The sequence below is a fragment of the Bufo gargarizans genome, chromosome 5 (genome assembly GCF_014858855.1).
Source record: "Bufo gargarizans isolate SCDJY-AF-19 chromosome 5, ASM1485885v1, whole genome shotgun sequence".
NCBI classification, from domain to species: domain Eukaryota; kingdom Metazoa; phylum Chordata; class Amphibia; order Anura; family Bufonidae; genus Bufo; species Bufo gargarizans.
The window spans coordinates 414,531,322-414,552,973 of NC_058084.1; the positions used below are offsets into that span (position 1 = coordinate 414,531,322).

The following is a 21,652-nucleotide window of genomic DNA, read 5'->3' on the forward strand; positions in this document are numbered from 1 at the left end:
TGTTGACCAACAGGGGAGATTTATTTTCCTATATTGTAGGATAGGGGGGAAGATATGTATCTTGGCCTTTGTCTATATCCCACCGCCGTTTTCTCTCTCGGTTCTTAACTCTCTTCTATTATTCATGGATAAATGGCCAGAATGTCCAACATTGATTATGGGTGACTTTAACTGTGTCATCGATCCTCTTTGTGACAGGGTTTCTACGAGAGCTAGGAGTGATAGTCCGCTCCGGGGGTCCCCCCTGGCACGGTTCTGCATGGAGATTGGATTTGAGGATGCTTGGGAACACCTGAGACAGGGGAAAAGGGCTTTTTCATGCTCTAGCAAAGCAGGTAAATCACTGTCCAGAATAGATCTTGTATTGATTAACAGTAAATATGTGAAACTTATAAAGCGAATGAAATATGAAACAAGGTCAATATCAGATCACTCTCCGATACTAATTGAACTATGTCTATCTCAGGAAAGATATATACCAAAATCTCCCTTTAGATTAAATCCCTATTGGTTATCAGTTATAAAGACGCATGAAGCAATTCGAAATGACATAGGTCGATTCTGGGATATTAATTACGGCTCAACAAAAATTCAAGTAGTATGGGACACCTATAAGGCGTATATGAGGGGATTGATGGTTAGTAATATCACGTACCTTAGAAAGGAATATGGAAAAAAACAGAAAAACCTAGAAGAACACGTAGTGTTGGCGACAGAATCCTTTCAGATGCATAAGACGGAGAAGAATAGGGAAAATATGCAAAGAGCCACACAAATATATGCTAAGTTTTTATTGGATAAGGCCCAACAGAACCTTTTTTTTAAGGGGCAAAAATACTTTACAGAGTCAGGGCGACCTGGTAAACTCCTCGCTAGAGTAATCTCCAATCAACAACCTAAAAAACATATAGATAAGGTTCGATTGAGTGATGGTAGGATAGTCACTTCACAGGGCCTGGTGGAGAAGGCTTTTCTTGACTACTTTGTTGATTTGTATAAAGCTGACTCCAACATTACAGATGATAAGATAGATCTTTATTTAGATAGGATCAAGTTTCCAACAATTACTGAGATGCAAAGGAAAGCACTAGAAATGGAGGTCTCAATTCAGGAACTTGAGGGAGCTATTAAATTATGCTCAACTAACTCCACCCCTGGCTCAGACGGGCTTCCATATGAATTCTATAGTAAATATGAGGACTGTATTCTTCCCAGACTATTGGAGGTCTTTGCTGAATCAACAGAGGAGGGGATGCTTCCAGACTCAATGATGGAGGCCATAATAATATTAATTCCAAAAAAAGGCAAGGACCCTTTAGATTTAGAATCCTATAGACCAATTTCACTGCTTAATGCAGATGTAAAGCTTCTTGCGAGGGTCCTGGCCACAAGGCTCTCCAGGGTCATTTCCTCCATTGTGCATCCTGATCAGAGTGGCTTTATACAAAACAAGGGTACACACCATAATTTACACCGACTCTTCTCTAATATCCAGGCCCCGGGGGGGACTGCCCGCTCCATCCTGTCATTGGATGCTTCTAAGGCCTTTGACAGGGTGGAGTGGCGCTTCCTCTGGAAGGTTCTTGCTAAGATGGGCTTTGGGGAAAAATTTATACGTACTCTTAGGCTGTTGTATAGATCCCCAAGGGCAAAACTGAGTCTCAATGGAATTCTGAGTAGTAGTATTGATCTAAACAGAGGCACCCGACAGGGTTGCCCATTATCTCCCCTGTTATTCGATATTTATATCGAGCCCCTTGCGTTGGCCATTAGGCAGGATGACCAGATTAAAGGATTTGGTACCCTAGGAACACAGGACCGCATCTCACTATATGCAGATGACATCCTGTTTTTTATAGATCATACGGAAATCATTCTTCCTAGGATTATTCAAATGGTTAACGCATTTGGTGAGGTATCTGGTCTCCGAATAAACTGGGCAAAAACTAGTCTGCTCCCAATAGATCCCCTGCCACAAAAGGAGGTTCCTGCTACACAGTTGGATATTGTTGATACTATTCAATACTTGGGTTTGACTATATCGCCTCGGGTTGAAAATTTTGTACAACTCAATCTGATCCCCATAATGGTAAAGATCAGAGCTAAAATAGGAATCTGGCTGAAACTTCCCCTATCCAGAGCTGATCGAGTTTCACTAGTTAAAATGGTGATACTACCACAATTTCTTTACGTGCTCAGGAATACACCTATTTGGATACAAGACAAACATTTTAAACTCATGGAAAGAATAATTAATGATTTAATATGGGGAAGAAAGCGAGTGCGAATTAAGCTGGAATATTTGTATAAATCAGTGGAGTGTGGGGGGTTAAATCTCCCCTACTTTAAAGGGTATTTTATTGCAGCCCAGCTATTGAGGTGCTATGAATCAGAGGATAGTGCACTCCTGGGGAAGCTGGTAACTAGCCACGCTCATAACAATATTTTTACCTTGTTGGAATCCGGGCTTTTGAAGAGCTATGAGCAAGGCTATAAAGAGACTATAAATCTACTTCTGAAAGTGTGGGGTATAACTAGGACATGGTTGAAGGTTAGGGGTTCACTCACATTTACGCCTCTTTGGCATAATTTCTATTTACATAGGTTAGATGATATTGCAGCTGACACTTTTTGGCAGAAGAATAAAATATTATATATTTCACAGGTAGTTAAAGATAGAGAAATTAAATCCTTTAGAGAAATGACACATAATATAAGAAATCTCTCATGGTTTAGGTATTTTCAATTGCGATCTGTACTATCCAGTTTGGACGATAAACGTCTGCTGGAAATAGATAATTTATCTTTTTTGAATGATTGGGTAGGGGGTACACCTTCTAGAATAAAGATTTCCAATATATATAAGTTATTAATTAAGGCACGGTTTAGCGATATACAATCACCAGGACAAAAAGCATGGGAAGCGGACTGCCCGCACTTGCGAGTAGAAGGGTGGGAGAATATTTTTGGGAATCTGACTTCAGTATCCCAGAACTTTAACCATGTCCTAATACAATTTTACATTTCCCATAGACTATACATTACTCCCCTATGGATGAATAAATGCGGGTTGAGAGCCACATCTAACTGCCCCAAATGTGATATTGTAGGAGCAGACTTCCTCCACATGGTTTGGACTTGTCCAGAACTTGTAAAATACTGGAATAGTATTAATAATTGTATTATCCATAAACTAAAAATTCGAATTCCTTTTGAACCTCATGTATTCGTGCTTAACGACTTTTCCAAATTAAAAAATCACAAGTATCAAAAGATCTTTCTGAGCAGAATATTGATGTTGGCTAGAGTTCTGATTAGTCGGACCTGGTTTGCCCGATCCACTCCAGACATAAATATATGGATAAATTTAACTGATAAGGTAAAAAATTACGAGAAAATCATATATAAACGGAGGGAAGTTGAGGACCAGTGGAATAGGATATGGGGTGGCTGGAAGATTGACTAACTGAGGTCATGTTGGTTTGTTTATGGGGGTCCTACCTTGACGCACCACAGACTAGGGGGGAGGGAGGGGAGGGTTTTTTATAAATGCAACTAAAAGATGAACTAACTATATTTATATTTATCTACATTTGGTTGGGTCATTAATAATTGAGGGGTTGTAAAAAATTTTGCTGTTAATGTTTTGTAATTTTCCCAATAAACTTTAAAAAAAAAAAAAAAAAAAAAAAAAAAAAAAAAAAAAAAAGCTTCATAGCGTGAATTTCCTATTGAAGAAAACAGGGTCATCCTTTAATTTTACCATCACTAGCAACATACTACACAATTGTGGCCAAAGAAGAAAGATTGTCCTAGCTTCTGTCAGATAAGCTTAAAAGGGTTGTCCACTTTCTGGTTGTTTGTGACCAATGTGTAAGATGATTATATGACACTTACTAATGTAGCCGTTGTTGATTTTTTATGTAGTTTGCTATATTTCATAAGCCACGTCCCCTTGTTGGGCAGATCTTCTGTGCAGTCCACACAGGAAACCTGTCCATAAGATGGCTGCTGATGGAGGATCATGTGGCCAGGCAAAAATAATTCCAGGCACATCGTTTATCCGTCTCCACTCAAATACACCACATCTGCCATCTGCACTTCCAATGTTGAGAGTTTGGCTGAGGTGCAGTGTATTTGAATGGAGGAGACTAAGTGATTTTCCTGGTCACATCATTCTCTTTCAGCAGCCATTTCATGAACAGGACCTCTGTGTGGACAGCACAAACCACTTGACCAACAATGGAGAATACAAAGGCTATATTAGTAAGTGCCATATAGACATCTTACACATACATGGGTCAATGGTAGCCAGAAAGTGGCCAATCCCTTTAATGGTTGGAGTAACCCTTTTGTGCCCTTTATGATATGGTAAATAGGAACTAGAGCAGGGATCAGCAACTTCCAGCACTCCAGATGTTCTGAAACTACAATTCCCAGAATTCTTCTTTCACTTCTGTGGGCATTACAAAAAGAGCTGAGTAAGTTTGCATGCTGGAAGTTGTAGTTTCACAGCAGCTTGAGTGCCGAAGGTTGCTGATCCCTCAACTAGAGTAAACCGTATTTAGGGACTCAGGAAACTACATGACTAAATAAAAGTTACTTGACTGATGGGAGATCTAATAACTATGTATAAATATATCAGGGGTCAGGACTGTGACGAGGGGACATCCTCTGCATCTGGGGGAAAGAAGGTTTCTACACAAACATAGAAGAGGATTCTTTACTTTAAGACTGTGATGAGAGGGCATACTCTACATCATAATCATCATATAAATAACAAATACAATAGAGCAACAACAGACATTTTCCTCAAAGTACTGTATACAAAAGAGAATGGAAATGTTTCATGTATAGGGAGATTGGAGAGGAACACAAACTGACACACAGACTACCCACGCTAAGGGCACAACACACCTCTGGGCCTATACAAGCAAGTCGCGGTGTAGACTCAGGTCGCTGCTGAAGTCTGAGTATCACGAATACTGGTATTCCAAAGATACGTGGCACTGCAGACCTTTAAGATCTATTACTTTCCAGCCTTGAACAACGTGTTTCGGGAATGAAGGGGATATTCTGCCCCCGAAACGCATTGTTCAAACATGCAAAATAAAAGTACCGCTTTGTTGGATGTTCTGCAGTGCCATATAACTTTGATGAATTGCAGTATTTTCCTAGAAGTCATATACTTAAAGGGCTGTTTCACACGAGCGGATGCCATGCGTGGCATCCGCTCCGTGAAAGAGTGCCAAGACCCGATGCAGACTGCAGAGGCACGGAGCTTTAACATGACTGATAATGCTCCGTGCCTCTCTGTGATCTCTTTACTACGAAATCACAGTGACAACTGTGATTTCGTAGTAAAGAGATCACAGAGAGGCACGGAGCATTATCAGTCATGTTAAAGCTCTGTGCCTCTGCAGTCTCCATCGGGTTTTGGCACTCTTTCACGGAGCGGATGCCACGCATGGCATCCGCTCGTGTGAAACAGCCCAAAGTCTTTCATATGAGATGAGACTCCCCTACTGGATCACATCTGACAAGCAGACAAGAATGAAACACTGAAGGAAATGTAAAGTATGTACTAACTGACTGCTATAGAGACTACAAAGGACATCTTCTTTAAGTAGTAAAAGGAGAAACGTTTCCCCAGAAAAAAAAAAAATTCTAGGATATGTCTAATATGATATGGGCAATACTCTGTTCAACACCAGATCCATAGGTTAGCTATTTCCGTAGTTATGTTTCTGAAAAGAAAATTGATATACTTTGTGATTTGAATCCCCATGTTACATATACATGTCTGCAGCATAACTACAAATATATTACTTTGCCCAGTAAACCTGGTATTGAAATGTGCCAACCAAATTTTCGAAATGACCTTCCTTCCCCTGTTACTCCATATACTTACTTTGATGGAAACCCTCTAGCGATGCCAGACAGACACCTGTAGGTGAATACGACAGCATCAATCTCTTCTCCCTAAATTGAGAAATGCATCTACATGACACATTGTGGCCTATAAATAAAAAACCTGCAGCACTTAAAATAATCAATCCCTTTATGTGGTACATCTCAGGGCTATTGATCAAGGCAGAAAGAAGAACTGTTCGGAGAGTGCTTTTAGGTAGATGTTAATGTCTTCCAAATGAATAACAATAAGGTGAGGGATAAACAAATTGAGGCCGGAGTTAATTATCATGGTGATAAAAGTTTATATTAGTTTTTAACCTCAGGCAATAAGTGAAAGGATAGTCAACCCCTGTTGATAAAGGATTAATGCTGTACATAAAGGAGTAGTACTTCAACTTTAAAAAGACAAAAACGTTTCATTACCTAGCATACTATTAATCTCCAGGTAAGAGTTGTCTTTGTCAAAGAGTTGTCTTTGTCATCTTTCACCTCCCCCACTGGCAATTATACCCTTACTTACCTTTTCTAAATTCTCCTTCTACAGGGAGTGCAGAATTATTAGGCAAATGAGTATTTTGACCACATCATCCTCTTTATGCATGTTGTCTTACTCCAAGCTGTATAGGCTCGAAAGCCTACTACCAATTAAGCATATTAGGTGATGTGCATCTCTGTAATGAGAAGGGGTGTGGTCTAATGACATCAACACCCTATATCAGGTGTGCATAATTATTAGGCAACTTCCTTTCCTTTGGCAAAATGGGTCAAAAGAAGGACTTGACAGGCTCAGAAAAGTCAAAAATAGTGAGATATCTTGCAGAGGGATGCAGCACTCTTAAAATTGCAAAGCTTCTGAAGCGTGATCATCGAACAATCAAGCGTTTCATTCAAAATAGTCAACAGGGTCACAAGAAGCGTGTGGAAAAACCAAGGCACAAAATAACTGCCAATGAACTGAGAAAAGTCAAGCGTGCAGCTGCCAAGATGCCACTTGCCACCAGTTTGGCCATATTTCAGAGCTGCAACATCACTGGAGTGCCCAAAAGCAGAAGGTGTGCAATACTCAGAGACATGGCCAAGGTAAGAAAGGCTGAAAGACGACCACCACTGAACAAGACACACAAGCTGAAACGTCAAGACTGGGCCAAGAAATATCTCAAGACTGATTTTTCTAAGGTTTTATGGACTGATGAAATGAGAGTGAGTCTTGATGGGCCAGATGGATGGGCCTGTGGCTGGATTGGTAAAGGGCAGAGAGCTCCAGTCCGACTCAGACGCCAGCAAGGTGGAGGTGAAGTACTGGTTTGGGCTGGTATCATCAAAGATGAGCTTGTGGGGCCTTTTCGGGTTGAGGATGGAGTCAAGCTCAATTCCCAGTCCTACTGCCAGTTTCTGGAAGACACCTTCTTCAAGCAGTGGTACAGGAAGAAGTCTGCATCCTTCAAGAAAAACATGATTTTCATGCAGGACAATGCTCCATCACACGCGTCCAAGTACTCCACAGCGTGGCTGGCAAGAAAGGGTATAAAAGAAGAAAATCTAATGACATGGTCTCCTTGTTCACCTGATCTGAACCCCATTGAGAACCTGTGGTCCATCATCAAATGTGAGATTTACAAGGAGGGAAAACAGTACACCTCTCTGAACAGTGTCTGGGAGGCTGTGGTTGCTGCTGCACGCAATGTTGATGGTGAACAGATCAAAACACTGACAGAATCCATGGATGGCAGGCTTTTGAGTGTCCTTGCAAAGAAAGGTGGCTATATTGGTCACTGATTTGTTTTTGTTTTGTTTTTGAATGTCAGAAATGTATATTTGTGAATGTTGAGATGTTATATTGGATTCACTGGTAAAAATAAATAATTGAAATGGGTATATATTTGTTTTTTGTTAAGTTGCCTAATAATTATGCACAGTAATAGTCACCTGCACACACAGATATCCTCCTAAAATAGCTAAAACTAAAAACAAACTAAAAACTACTTCCAAAAATATTCAGCTTTGATATTAATGAGTTTTTTGGGTTCATTGAGAACATGGTTGTTGTTCAATAATAAAATTAATCCTCAAAAATACAACTTGCCTAATAATTCTGCACTCCCTGTATGGTTCTTACTGTCTCCTACATTTCAGTCTTTACTTCATCAGCACAAGAAATTCTTTTGTAATGCTCATTTATATGTATAAAAAATACTATCTATGGTAATGATTCCAAGATCCAAATGAGAGACAATTTTTTACTATCTAAGGGCTTTCTTAGCAGCATTTCATGCAGATTGCGAATGACCAACTCTAAATTTCTGTATGAACAAATACCACTGATATTAGGTAATGATATTGTAGGACTTATATTTTGGTAAAGGTATAATGGTGTTGATTAAACTTTTTTTTAGAAAAAAAGGCTCAGAATGGTATAAAATACACTATCTGAAAGTGAAAAAAGAACACCAAGAAAACGTAACTTGGTTGAGCTGAGAACTGATAGTGGTGCTTGATCAAAGATCACACAATTAAGATGATGCACTCCTTACTTTGGGTTCTGTAGTAGGGTGTATGTTGAGGTAGAATCACATTAATACTGGGTGGAATCTTCCCTTGCTGCGATACAGGCTGCCACTCTGGTATGGTAAGGTTATACAGATGCTCAATATCCACCTGTGATCATTCCAAGCTCTTTCAACTTGAATCTATAGTTCAGCCTAGGTGGTTGTTGTCTGCTGTGCATGGGAGATCCGTCACCTCATCCAGTCTCAGACATACTTAATGGGGGAAAGATTTGGCAGTTGAGCTGGTCGGTAACCTGAAAAGCATATTGTGTAGAGCTGTGTGTGGGCAAGTGTTCTCTTGTTGGAACATCACATCCCCTTACTTAATTGGCATAAGACTTGTTCCTTGATGTCCTGGACTGGTCAATGTTCCCTCCATGAACACCAGTTGGAAGTGGTCATGATAAAAAATGGTGCAGCGACTGGGTCCGCATAGGAAACACGTGAGGCTATGGTGGGCTGATGGGGGTAGTAGTTCATGTACTCATGGTTAGCAGAGCCTCACTGGCGTGCAGTGATGGGGAAGACGGCACTAAATGCTCCGGGTCACACTCTATTGCAGGGAACAGCAGCCAGATGTTGGTTGAGGTTCCCTTGACGGTATAGGTGTTTTAAGGTGCTTTGGTGGCTAGGCCCTTGTGTTTGTGACCCCAGCATCGTCAGGTGCAAATGTTGAGTGTAGTAGTAGAAATGATGAGGAGTCGGTTGTAATCAAACATTTACTGAATCAATTGTCTTCAGGTAGTCAGTACAGATACAATTTATTTGTATGGAATGAGTGAGGACTCAGAAATAGGTTCAGTAGTATTCCTTTTGTCAGGTTTAGGCAATTGTCAGTTAGAGAGTTCTCTTAATGCTTTAGCTTTACAGGCGAAGAATAATTTACTTTAAGTCCACTTTCAATAGCACTCAGGTACTAAATATACTGTTTTCTACTTATCTTGAGCTATCCAATAAGGGTGTTTCTCCCTCGTGGCAGGCAAACTTTCTGCGACATTATTTGCAGGATGCTCTCCTGAAGTATTCAGGTTCACTGTATCCCGGAAGGCTTCTAGTGAATGACAACTTGGCGCCTTGGTCATCCGGCTGTGTCCAGGAACTTGGAAAGTTGTGCTTGTGAAGTTCATAGGCCAGGCTCGGCTCTAACCTTCACTAGGCTTGCTTTATATTTAGACGTAGACTTACTGTCCAGTGCTAAGCTGCTGTAACTACTCTTAGTTTGTCCTCTCCAGGATTGATCAGGTGGAAAGAAATTGCAGCTACATAGTGGATAAGGCCTGTTTCTCTCCTCCATACACTTGCTTTACTCTCTCACTACAATACACTACACTCTACTACATTGGAATGCCCTGAGCTAGCCACACCCCAAGCTAAATAAATGAGTGGTGCCAGCACCACATAGGGGCGAATGGGTGTAATGGCATTGTCAGCCTGATATTAGGAAATACCATACATTGCAAATACATTAGATAAATAGGCAGATGTTTAAAGTGTCCCTTTTACACACATATTTGGGACACTGCAGTGGCACCACACACATGATGTTGGTCTTGTGTGTCTCCGTACTATGCATGATGGCAGTAGATCTCCAGTCTTCCTGTAAGCTTTTATGGGACCATCAATGGCAAAGAATAGTGTCCAGTGAGGAAGACAGTGTTTGCTTTGGTAATAATGATGGCTGCATTAGAGTTTGCAAGAAAGTATTTACGGTGTGCTAAAATGAATCGGAAGCATTAGAAACAGAAAGCGGTAGAGGTTCAAAAACATGAGTATAACTTATTTTAATTTTATTCAGTCATACAACACTCAATGCTTTGTCTTCCCAGAGATTTAAGACCACACTGACATTTTTATAGTGGTTGGAGCTCAGTTCTCCTTACGAAGAGCTCCAAATACCCTACTACCCTTCACTAAGTCACAGAATTAAATAAGAAAATGCAGTCTGCCTGCAGCTACCCCTGGAAAGTTTACAAGCTTGCAGCATATTCATTTATTATTGGACTGAATGTGAACTTTAAGAGTCCCATATGCAAGTGGTTGTCAACTTTTTTTGTCTTTAAAGTGTGATTGACCATAATATAATAATACAAAAAAGATACTTACTGTCACAAACTCCCTCCCCTCAAGTGCCACCACTCCGCAAGTCCATATTCCACCTCTACAACCAGTCATTGGCCTCATTTCTCTTGTACCAGATTCCACTGAGTCCAGTGATTGGCTGCAGTGGTCACATGTGGTATTTGTCAAAACAAAAAAATACACCTGCCATCTTGAACCCACTACGTTTCAGCGCTGTTGCTCCTCTTCTCATCACCACTGCAACCACAGCATAATGTTTTGGCTGCAATGGCAGAAGGAGAAGAGCACCAGAGCTGGAATGTAGGGGTTTCTGAATGGTAAGTGTTATTTTTGTTTATTATTATTATAACACTGTCTATGCTGATTTAGAAAAAATCATCAGACAAACCATTTAAAGCTACCATAGAGTGGATTGCAAGTGCAGGGACCTGGTAGTCCACTGCTAAAGGGTTGACATTGTGATCCTCTGTTAAATGATAAATATTCAGACTCACCACTTCAAAATGTTTACTGTGATGATGATTTGTGCATTGTGCATCCCAGGAGACACAGGCTGGCCCTGCCCCCCCCCCCCCCCCCCCCATATTCCCTCCCCTCCTCCCCACTTATAGAGTAGAGAGTTCCTTGCAGACAGAACTAGAATGAAGACCCACTTTGGAATGCTCTGCGAAATAGGTCCTGAAAGAACTGTTTAACAGGAAAACACTATTCCTGAGAGTGGAAAAGCTGTCAGAAATAGTAACTTTACTAGTGATTATCCCCAGAGAGAAGAAAGCATTGAATATTTACAGTAGGTTGACTGTAAGGTAAAAGCACGTATATATGGCAATAGACTTTACTGCTTGGGGAAAGGGTTTATTGCTTAAGGCACCCCGCCACATTTCTGAAATGGACTGTCTATCTGATCTAGGACTGAAACCTGCAACTGCGGTCTGCAGAAAGTATTTTGAGAGAAAGCATGCCTGTGAAATACCACTACCATCATTACTACCTTCTATATACAGCTTTTATGATATACCTACTCTGTCATATACCTACTCTGTCATATACCTCAGTACTGTGCCTACTACTTGTCTATGTGCTACAAACTCTATCATCTATTCAGTAAAGAGAGACTTTATTTGTTATAAACAAACAGGCCTGGTTATTGCCTTCACCATCCACTGGCACTTCTTTTGTTCTCCTGGCTTGCACCCAGCTACCCCTCCACCTAACACCAAGGGCGCCCCAGCCACCACCAGACAGGAGCCAAAATCCAGGGTTTACCCTGAGAGGATAAAGGGTTGTGCCCCTGGATTAATGGAGAGAGGGAATAGGCACCGTGAGGACTACCAATGCCATCATTGCCCCCACCACCACCACTCCTATCCTCCAGCTCCATAAGCATCCAGAATTTTATAAAGTACAAAAGAGTGGACATTCTGATTCTTTTACACATGCTGTACAGTATATGATGAAATAATCAGAACAAAAAATGTGGAGTATTTAAATAAAATAAGATAAACATTTCCTTCATGTACACTAGTCGCTATCTATTTCCCTGTTAAATTCATAATTTGCAATAAAGCACGGGAAGAATTCCTCGGTTTTCTTTACTCATGTTTCAGTGTAGTCGTAATTTATTAAGAAATGTTTAAGCAGAAAAGATAGATGTCAATAAATACACCTGGACATTTTCAAAAAATATATGCTTATGTGAGAAAATAACTAGTATACATAATATCATATGGTTTGGTGATACTGTACAATTTACTGTGTAACTCAAACATGGCTGCTACTCATTGAAGGATAGCACTAAAATTAGATTTTAATTGTTGGAAAATCTCCCTGGTATGTCTCAATGAATTACTTTCCCTCAAAATGTTGTTATATCTGCTGAGATAGAACAGGGAACATCAATCACGATGGTCTTCCTCACTTACATTAGGAGCCAAATAACCACACAAAATATATTAACACGTTCATTAGGCCTACCTCTTCATGTAATATCAACTCATGCAAACATACAGTATGTCAGGTCTATTTTTCAACATAATTGCCTTCTTATGTTGACCATGAAAGCTTAAAAGGGTATTCAAGTTATATTAAGTTATCCCCTATATAATAACAAGAATGGTGCTTCCTATCCCATTCATATAGAGCCCCCCAAAATGAACAGAGTGGCCAATCATACATGATCAGCTGCTGTATTCATTCTTCTGGGAGTTTATTAGGCCATGCCTAATAAAAGGCATTTACAGAAGGCAGACCTGGGGGCCTTTAATAGACCCCCAGCTGCCATATAAAGTCACCAGCATCCTGCATTCGCATTCGTAGGGGGCCAATGGGTGACATAGAGCCACCTCCCTATGAAACCTCTAAGATGCCACAATCACTATTGACAATGATATCTAAGAGGTTAAACAGCCAGGATAGGAGGTTCCTTTGATCCTGACCTTTAGAGCAAGTACCCTTAGACAGCTGGACACCTGATCCACCTGGCAGGGAAATTAATGCAGGGCGAAACCTGCAACCTGTAAGACTGAGTTCACATGAGCGTTCAGCCTTTCCGTTCTCCTGTTCCGTTATAGGAGCAGGAGAACGGAAAGGATGGATTCGGCACATAACTTAGCCGAACTGAGCCTACGGACCCCAAAGACTATAAAGGGGTCCGTTACGTTTACGCTCAGAAGATGATTTTGAAGCGGAGATAAAAGTTGTGCGCGCAGGACTTTTGTCTCCTCTCCAAAATCATCTTCTGAGCGTAAACTAACGGCCCCCATTATAGTCTATGGGGTCTGTAGGCTCGGTTCGGCTCAATTATGTGCCAAATCCATCCTTTCCGTTCTCCTGCTCCATTAACAGAACAGGACAACGGAAAGGCTGAACGCTGATGTGAACTCAGCCTAAGTTGTTGATTGTGCTGGTATAAAGCCTACTACTGAACGGCATAAAAACACACATGGGGGTCACTAAAAGGTTAACAATAATTGTGAAATTGATAAGTTGCCGCAGTTAATTACTGTACTTGGTAGAAAAAAGCTGTTTGAGGCGGAAGCGAGAAGCACGGTTTCAGCATTCTTAAAGTCCTTGCAAATAGGTCAAAAGATGAAAAATCTGTTCAGAGCTTTTGCCTATTGTAAGCAGACATGAACGTACAGACCCATTATAATACTTCAAAATATCTATGCCACAAATCTCTTCAGGACTTCTGTAAAATCTTTATGAGGTCCTGGGCTACACTGACAAACTGTGCTGTCATTACCAGAAGCTGTATGAGGCTGAACACTTATTCCTGACTACATAAAAAAGCCCATGGGAATATGTAGCAAACATTGCAAAACATGTTTTATTTCTAAAGTGCCCCAGGAACAATTTTGTCTCCACGTAATTGATTACTAAAACATTGCTGTCTTTGTGCAATATGGAAAAATAGTGTTGGAAATAGATGTACAGAAAATTTGGCCAAAACTAGGACAAAGTGGTGCCTTTTAGTTGTAATCGTACTATGTATTGGAAGAAAGCTTACAGGTATATATTGTGTTGGCCCGACTAGGTTAAAGTGCTTCGATACTCTAGCCAAGATAACCCCTTAAAGCACCATAACATTATAGAAGTTATCAAAGGTTCACTCAACCTGCCATACTGTTACTACACAGTCATTTGAGCCATCATTGGCACTGTGCCCATGCCATCACTAACAGGTGTCAGCGGTCATATACAGCCAACATCCCACTGCAACAGCCAGGATCGGAGATAACTTTGATCCCAGCTATTTGAATCCCTAGATGCCCAGACTGTGGCTTTTATTAGATAAAAAGAATTGTAAAAACATGTAGAATAAATTATTTTTGCTGTTCAATGAAGGCTGTTAAAAAAAATCTACAGGACTTTGTTTTCCGTCCTGTATAACGGAAACCAGACGGATCAGTTATTCTTGCCCAGAGACTTCTATTATGATGGGTCAAAATGGAAAGCCTTTTAAAGGCTTCCGTTTTGCAATCAGTCTACGAACTCCATCATATTCAGTTATAAACAGAACCTATAACGGAATACCCTAATGCAAGTGCGACCCCGCCCTTACAGAATTATTTAAAAATATTGTCCCACAAAAATAAAGCCACACAAAAAATCAAGGGCTTGTCTGGCCTCTGAGCCATCAACCTATGCTATTGCTCTATGCCCCTGAAAAAAACCAGGAAGCGGATTGGTTCCATGACCGCCAATCACAGCTGTAAGGTACCATTCAAGCCGATGTGACCCCTGAAGCCTGTGATTGGTGGCAGTTGGTCACAGGACCCAGCTCTGGGGATAGAGCACTGATGGAACAATGGACAGGTGAGTCATCTTTTTTATGTTCAGGGCCACAGGTCTGTAGCATAGGAGTTCTTAGCTCCAAGGCTGGAAACCCCGTTAAACCACCCTACACTTACCTCAATAGGAAAATACTAATAATTATCTATATGAATTATCTATATGAATGCCGCAATAAAAAATAAAAAAAAGCTATGTCCTACCCTTTAGGGTAAGTCATGCTCCTTTTCCAATGCTAGTTACTTTTTCAAAACCTAGATGTGCCAAATTGCTCCAAAATCTAGGTGCACTCACATTAGACAATATAGACCAGTGCTTTTTATTATAACATTAATTCACTTAATAAATGTGACAATGGCCACCAAACCACAATAACACATTTCCTACTATTAATCAAGTGCTCAGGCCTAGTAGGTAAGTCATACATACATCATCTCTGCTGCACAAGCACCTATTTGACCCCTAATTTTATGATAATACACAAATGTTTTCTATAACCACTATAGAGCGTTTACATCATATGACCGCTATACTCACCTAACTGTGATCCACCCCATTGTGTGCCAACATGAATGGAGAGGAGGCCGCAATTGTACAACCCTCTCTAGTCATTGTTAAGAGACTTTCTAAAATTACTTAGTAAGTGAACTTGATGATTTTTGTAAATCTCATAACAGGGAATGGAGAAAACCTTGCCTGCGTGGCTTCCTCTTCTTTCCCAGCAGTGTCAGACAGGGCCCCATTCTTGAAAGGTAGGATGTGCACCAATCGGACATTTATGGCATATTCTGTGTCCAGATGAGACAACCCCTTTAATGGAGCCATGACAGCTTTTTAAACAGATCCTAAAAAAATGTCCCCCGGGCCCGGGCCCCTCCGTTCTTGGTCCCCGCACTGCCGCAGCTGCTTCTCCCCATGCTTGGATGCAAACATGCTCGGATGTCGGAGGGAGCAGCCAATAGCAGGCTGTGACGGGGACGAGCCTCCCTAGCATTGCGGGTTACACTAGGGAGGCTCGTCCCTGCCTGCCATTGGCGCAGGGAGATGGAAGCCAGGTAAGCAGATTCAGCATGAGGGGCCCGGGAGCCAGGTAAGTAGAATCAGTATGAGGGGCCTGGGAACATGGGGGACATTTTTTAGTCTCGGATAACCCCTTTAAATTCCAGTGATTAATAATAGGTCTGAAAAACATATTTTATTTCTGCAACAAGAATGGTGCTGCAGACTACACAATTCTTTATACCAAAAAGCAAAAGAAATCTACCATAATGAAATCCATACTAAGGGGGAAAGATCCTTCCTTACACATAATCAAATAATAGTATTGTCCATGTTTAATGACTTCTCCTGGATGATCTTGTGAGGAACATAAGCAAGTGAACAGATCTTACCTGCATCAGGGAAGTTCAGCCTCAAGACAGTATATCTCAGAGGATAAGAATGTGTGCTGATCTGGTTTTGCCTTACTTAATAAAAAAAAGTTTAGGACCCCTTTAATAATGAATATGATGATATATAAAGGGAAGAAGAGCTGGCCACTTAGTTCATGGCTTCCCTGCTCTAGATTATTACAACCGTTCCATAAATCTGACTTTGAGTCCATCTAGTAGATTAGCCAGTGTCTGAATAGACTTCTTGCCACCTTAATCTGCTACTTCTGGATCGACACTTCGTCTTACAGCTTTAAGCTAAAACTTCTCTGCCAAGAAGAGATAGATTTATCGAAACATGAGGATATCAAGTCTGTTCACCACCGCACATAGACAGGCCATATATTTTCCTGGCCACAAGAATTCAGATAGACCACGTGCTGGTTACTATTTTGATAACTTGAGGTTTGGCAGAGAATTAATGACTTGCTCATGTATCAATATAAAGACATGGTAAAGTTCATCCGTTGTATCAGATACAGAGGCGAACCGGTAAAATACAGATAAAGGAGATGACTTGTACTCCTGTTCGAGTTGCAAAATCCACCAAGAATTTGTTATGTAATCGTCACGGACAATTTGGTATTGGTTTGGACAAGGCAGCATCCAACGAGCAGACCACACAGTGAATTTTATACTTTTTAATGCTCAAAGAAGACGGACTCATAAAAAATCTCTGACAGGTCTAATGCAGTAAAGGCAGCTTCCCTCAGGCACTAACCTTTAAATGGATTGTTAGCAGGTCAGCATAAAATGCTCTCTTGTAAATGTGCCTTCCTGAAATAAATGAAAGCTCTTCTTAGCTGAAGGACCCTTACAATATTATTAATCAAATCATTAAGCGGACCCTTGGCGTCCAAAGATAGGACTTAATTCAATAATGAATTACACGCATAAAATAAAATGTGAATTGCCTGTTTTCTTTATCAATAGATGGTGGCAAACTTCAAATAGGGAAACATGATCTAAAATCATTGAAATGGCAATATATTGTTATTTATTTGCATTGTCTATTATGTTTGTGCTGTTTTATAATCCATTTGTTTTTCCACTAAAGTAAGTTAAAACATGTCAATATATCATCACGTCCTAATTGGTGGAGGTGCAACTGCAATGTCGGGGTAAAGACGTTGTGCCAAGTATCAATGTTATCCTATATCAACTGGATAGTGGATAACTAACTGATTAATGGAGGTCCGACTCCTGGGACCCACACTAGTCCCGATAACTAGGATCCCGTGTTCCCATTCTGATGGAGTGTCACATAGAGCATGCACCCTGCCGGAGATAGCTCAGTATAGAAGAATACAGAAGATGGTTGAATCTCTATCGATTGGCTAGTTATCCCCTATCCTGTTGACAGGGGTGTAACTACCATAGCTGCAGACCATGGAACTGCTATGGGGCCCAGGGCAAGAGGGAGGCCCAGTTGGGATCATCTCCTCTTCTACTGGGGGTGAAAACTTGGTCAGGACTCTACCCTCTAAAGAAACAACTTTTAGCAAATGAGGCAGTGGAAAAAATGGTCCAAGGGTCATTGAAAGGGGTTTAGGCAGAAACCCTTCTTGTCTCGTATGGAGGGCCTGGTTTGAGCCTTGCAATGGGGCCCTTACTTCTCTATGTACTCCACTGCCTGTTGATAAGGGATAACATTCATATTAGGCACAACCACTTTAGTTACTGCACTGTTTGATCACTATTGATGGTCTATCCTCAGTAGGTAAAAGTCCAACCTCCACCAATCAGTAAGCAGCATACCAAGCACAGTGGTGTTCATTGGATGGCAGCTGTGCTTGGTATTGCAGTCTAAGCTCATTCAGCTGATTAGACCTGAACTGTGCTGAGGCCATGTGACCGGTAAACATAATGTCACTGGTCTAGAAAGAGGACGCGGTTGTTCACTGAAGCTCTGTTGCCTCATCAAACAGCTGATCAGCAGGAGGTACTGGGAGTCGGATATTGATCACCCATCCTGAGGATAGGACATTAATATTCTAGTCCCAGAAAAACCCTTTAAATGTCATAGGCCTGCCTAAAAAGATGTGTTTTTAGGGCACACATAAAAAATTGGATTTTAGGAAATAATTAGATTTTCTGGGGTTCTCATTCCAGAGAACTGGTGTGACACAGGTAATGTCTTGTGTAGATGGGTGCGGGAGGCTCGGATTATGGAGAAAGTGTAAATTTGATTGTTGCCAGAACAAGAAAAAGAGACTGAAGTATCAGCGGTTTGTAACATATTGTTATTTTCCTATGCAAATGCACTTTCAACTAAAATGACCCATGAAGAGGTTCTCCGGGCTACAGATACTGCTGACTTTTCCCTCCTATAGGTCATCAGGAACCCCCACTGATCAGCTGTTTTGGGCTGCTGTTGCATTGGAAGCTATACAGTGTATGGAGCTGGAGGCAGGTAGCTCTGTACACTGTGTCGTGGCCATGCCGAGTAGTGTTGAGCTTTAATCGTGAATATTGCCACTTCGATAATTTGCAAATATTTAGACTATAGTGCTATATATTCGTATTCGCAAATAGTGTTGAATATTCTAATCGCAAATTTATAGCAAATTTATCGCAAATATATTGCATTGCCAATTTTTCGCAATCAAGTAAACAATGACTGGAGATCACGAATTCTCGAATTTGCAAATTTATGGTGAATATACTGTATAGCCAGAAATTTGCGAAATATTGCGAATTCGAATGTTGCCTATGCCGCTCATCACTAATGCCGGGGCCCTGCAACTCGGCTTCAATTCAAGTGAATGGGAACTCAGCTTTAGTATGCCGGTGACAGAAACCAAGCAGTTTACGGAGCCTTCCAATCTCTACACTGTTAGTTTCCAGCACCATGGCAGCCTGAAACAGCTGATATGATATGAATGACCTATTTGGAGGATAGGCCATCAATATCTGCAGCCCAAAGAACTCCTCTAAGGAGCGTACAACTCAGAAGGACTTGCGGATCCTCCAGACATTGCAAGTCAACAGCAATACTCTATTTATGCACTTTATATAATTCCCTAACATGATGTAACAAGGTCTGATTTATTCTACCCATTCACGTAGATTAGCTGGGATAAATCCTACTATCTGACCACTAAGATTTCATTTCTTCTTTATTTCCAGATTTTTATATTTGAAAATAACATCTTCTATAAAATGAATGCTGACAGCCGCCCCATTCGCTTGGTCTCCACTGGGAAAGAAGGAGTCATTTTTAACGGGCTGAGTGACTGGCTTTATGAAGGTAGGACGAATCGCGTTGAAAAAATAGAGCCGTGTGAAAGATAGCTGACATTTTACTGTAATAAAACCATACATTAGGCCTCCATACAACAACATTAAAGTCCTTCGGCCCTTCAGATGCCAATATCGCTCCCATATGAAATGTGGCAAAGGGCATTGATAGCATTCTCGTGACAAATCATTGTGTCTTGTTTCTCACGTTGCATCTGCAGTCAGCTTTCAGAAAGGTATGCATCACTTTCTGTGCCTTGAACATAAATAGCCCTTGTATTTATGATGTATAGGGCGATGTATCAAGTCTAGCAAATGTGCGTTTTGCTGTAAAATTGACATGAAGTGCAGTTTGTCTCCTGGCACCGGTAGATCACGGTACAGCATCTGCTTGCAATTTTTCCTTTGTCAACTATAATTTTATACAGGAAAAATGTAACAGCTTAGTAAAAGGGTCTGTATATCACAGAACACCCTCCTGACATTGAGCTAGTTACTGGTTAAAGGATAACTGTCATATTTTTTTTTTTTTGCTAAAGTGTAGGGCAAGTGATAGGTAACAATTTTGCAATAGACTTTATTTAGCCAAAACATTTATTTTTGGTAGAAAACTGGGGCTGAAATGGCCCTTAGCAGCACTCTTCAAAAGAGCGTTGCTAAGGGCCATCCGTCTCCGATTAGAAAAGACGGGCTGTGCAGACGCTGTGCTTGCTTCCCTGGGAGACAGAAGGCTGGGCACAGGAGTCTTAGGAGTTAAAATTACATTTATATTCCCCCTTTCTATGCAATCTAATGCTCCGTTACATTCACTGACCTGCGATCCCTGTGATAATAATTCATGAAGCAGCCGCCGGAGGTAGAAGCACTGTGCGCAGTGATGCACAGGATCCGTTTTTTTGTTTTGTTTTGTTTTTTTTACACTCTTTCATAGCGTGTGTTTTTAGTTTTTTTTGCGGTAGATTTGTTATAGAGGTGTTCCAGACATCTGAATGGGGTTGTTTCTGCAGCAGGAATCTGGATCGCTACAAACCCCACTGAAATAAATAGGACAGTCCCAAAAATTTCTGCAACTGATCAACCACATGTGAATTCACCCAAACTGGGTCTAGACCAACCCAACTGTCCGAGCCACCTGAGATTCACTAATGGAGAGGAGACGTAGCTAGTCCATCCTCCAGCCGATACATACTAAAATCACATCTCTATTTGTATGCGTCTTTTACACCAGATCGATGGTATTATTTTCCATTCGTATCATCCAGCGATTCCATTTTGCATATAGACTATTACGATAGACATCCAGTAATACCCCGTCCATGATAACGGAGCGCAGTTCTCCTGTGAATGATAACTAATGTCACAGTGTGACGTTAGAAAAGAGCCAGATGCTACTGCGTCCCTGGGGTTCTGCTTTACTGATTGTCATTTCCATCCTGTTTTCTTCTTCATAAAACAGCATGACAGGATATTAAACACAACCGCAACGTGACTGCAGAAACTGGCACGCTGCCGCTAAGGTTACTTAACCTTTACTGGACCCTTCGCTGGATTTCAGACGTAGCCGCCTGCAGAATGGAAACATTTTTCTGCCCAAAGGGGAATTGCATTTTGGGGGTACAAGGGTTTCATCAAGAGTTGGGGACACCATTCATTTAAATTCTACTCTTATGTATTTGACCACAATTGAGCACCATGGAAGTAGGTACCATAACGTACATGCGGACATGAAAAAAAAGTCCCCTCCTGGCGTGCGAGACCTCTTTTAGTGAACTGAGTTTTGATGATTTTGACATTACAAAGGTTGGATATTGGAGCTTGTCATTCTGTTAACCCTTTATAGCAAAGGGACATTTCACATAGATAGAAGGCCGTGTCACTCCTGATGATGAAGGCAGCACCGTTGCTGTCACTGTCTATGAACTTCCCATTCTCTTCCCGTTTTAGGATCATACGGTATTACCATCTGCAAAGAAACGTACGACTTCTTGAGACGAGGAAATCTGTGAAAATTCACATTCATATTGATATGTGTCTCACTGACAGGCAAATTTCATATTACAGAGCTGTGTTCCTCTTACGCTGGGTTCACACCTGAGCGTTTTACAGCGCGTTCCTACGCGCTGTAAAACGCACAACAGGCAAGAACCAATG

The 21,652-nt window shown here is 41.0% G+C and overlaps 1 protein-coding gene across 1 annotated transcript in view; it reads left to right on the forward strand.

Annotated features, from left to right (window-relative positions):
- The window catches only part of LOC122939484 (dipeptidyl aminopeptidase-like protein 6), a 397,047-nt gene that overhangs the window by 213,488 nt on the left and 161,907 nt on the right, over nucleotides 1–21,652 (forward strand). The window contains exon 6 of the mRNA XM_044295552.1: nucleotides 19,391–19,511. Within this exon, the coding sequence (XP_044151487.1) occupies nucleotides 19,391–19,511 (121 nt within the window). The remainder of the gene's footprint in view (nucleotides 1–19,390; nucleotides 19,512–21,652) is intronic.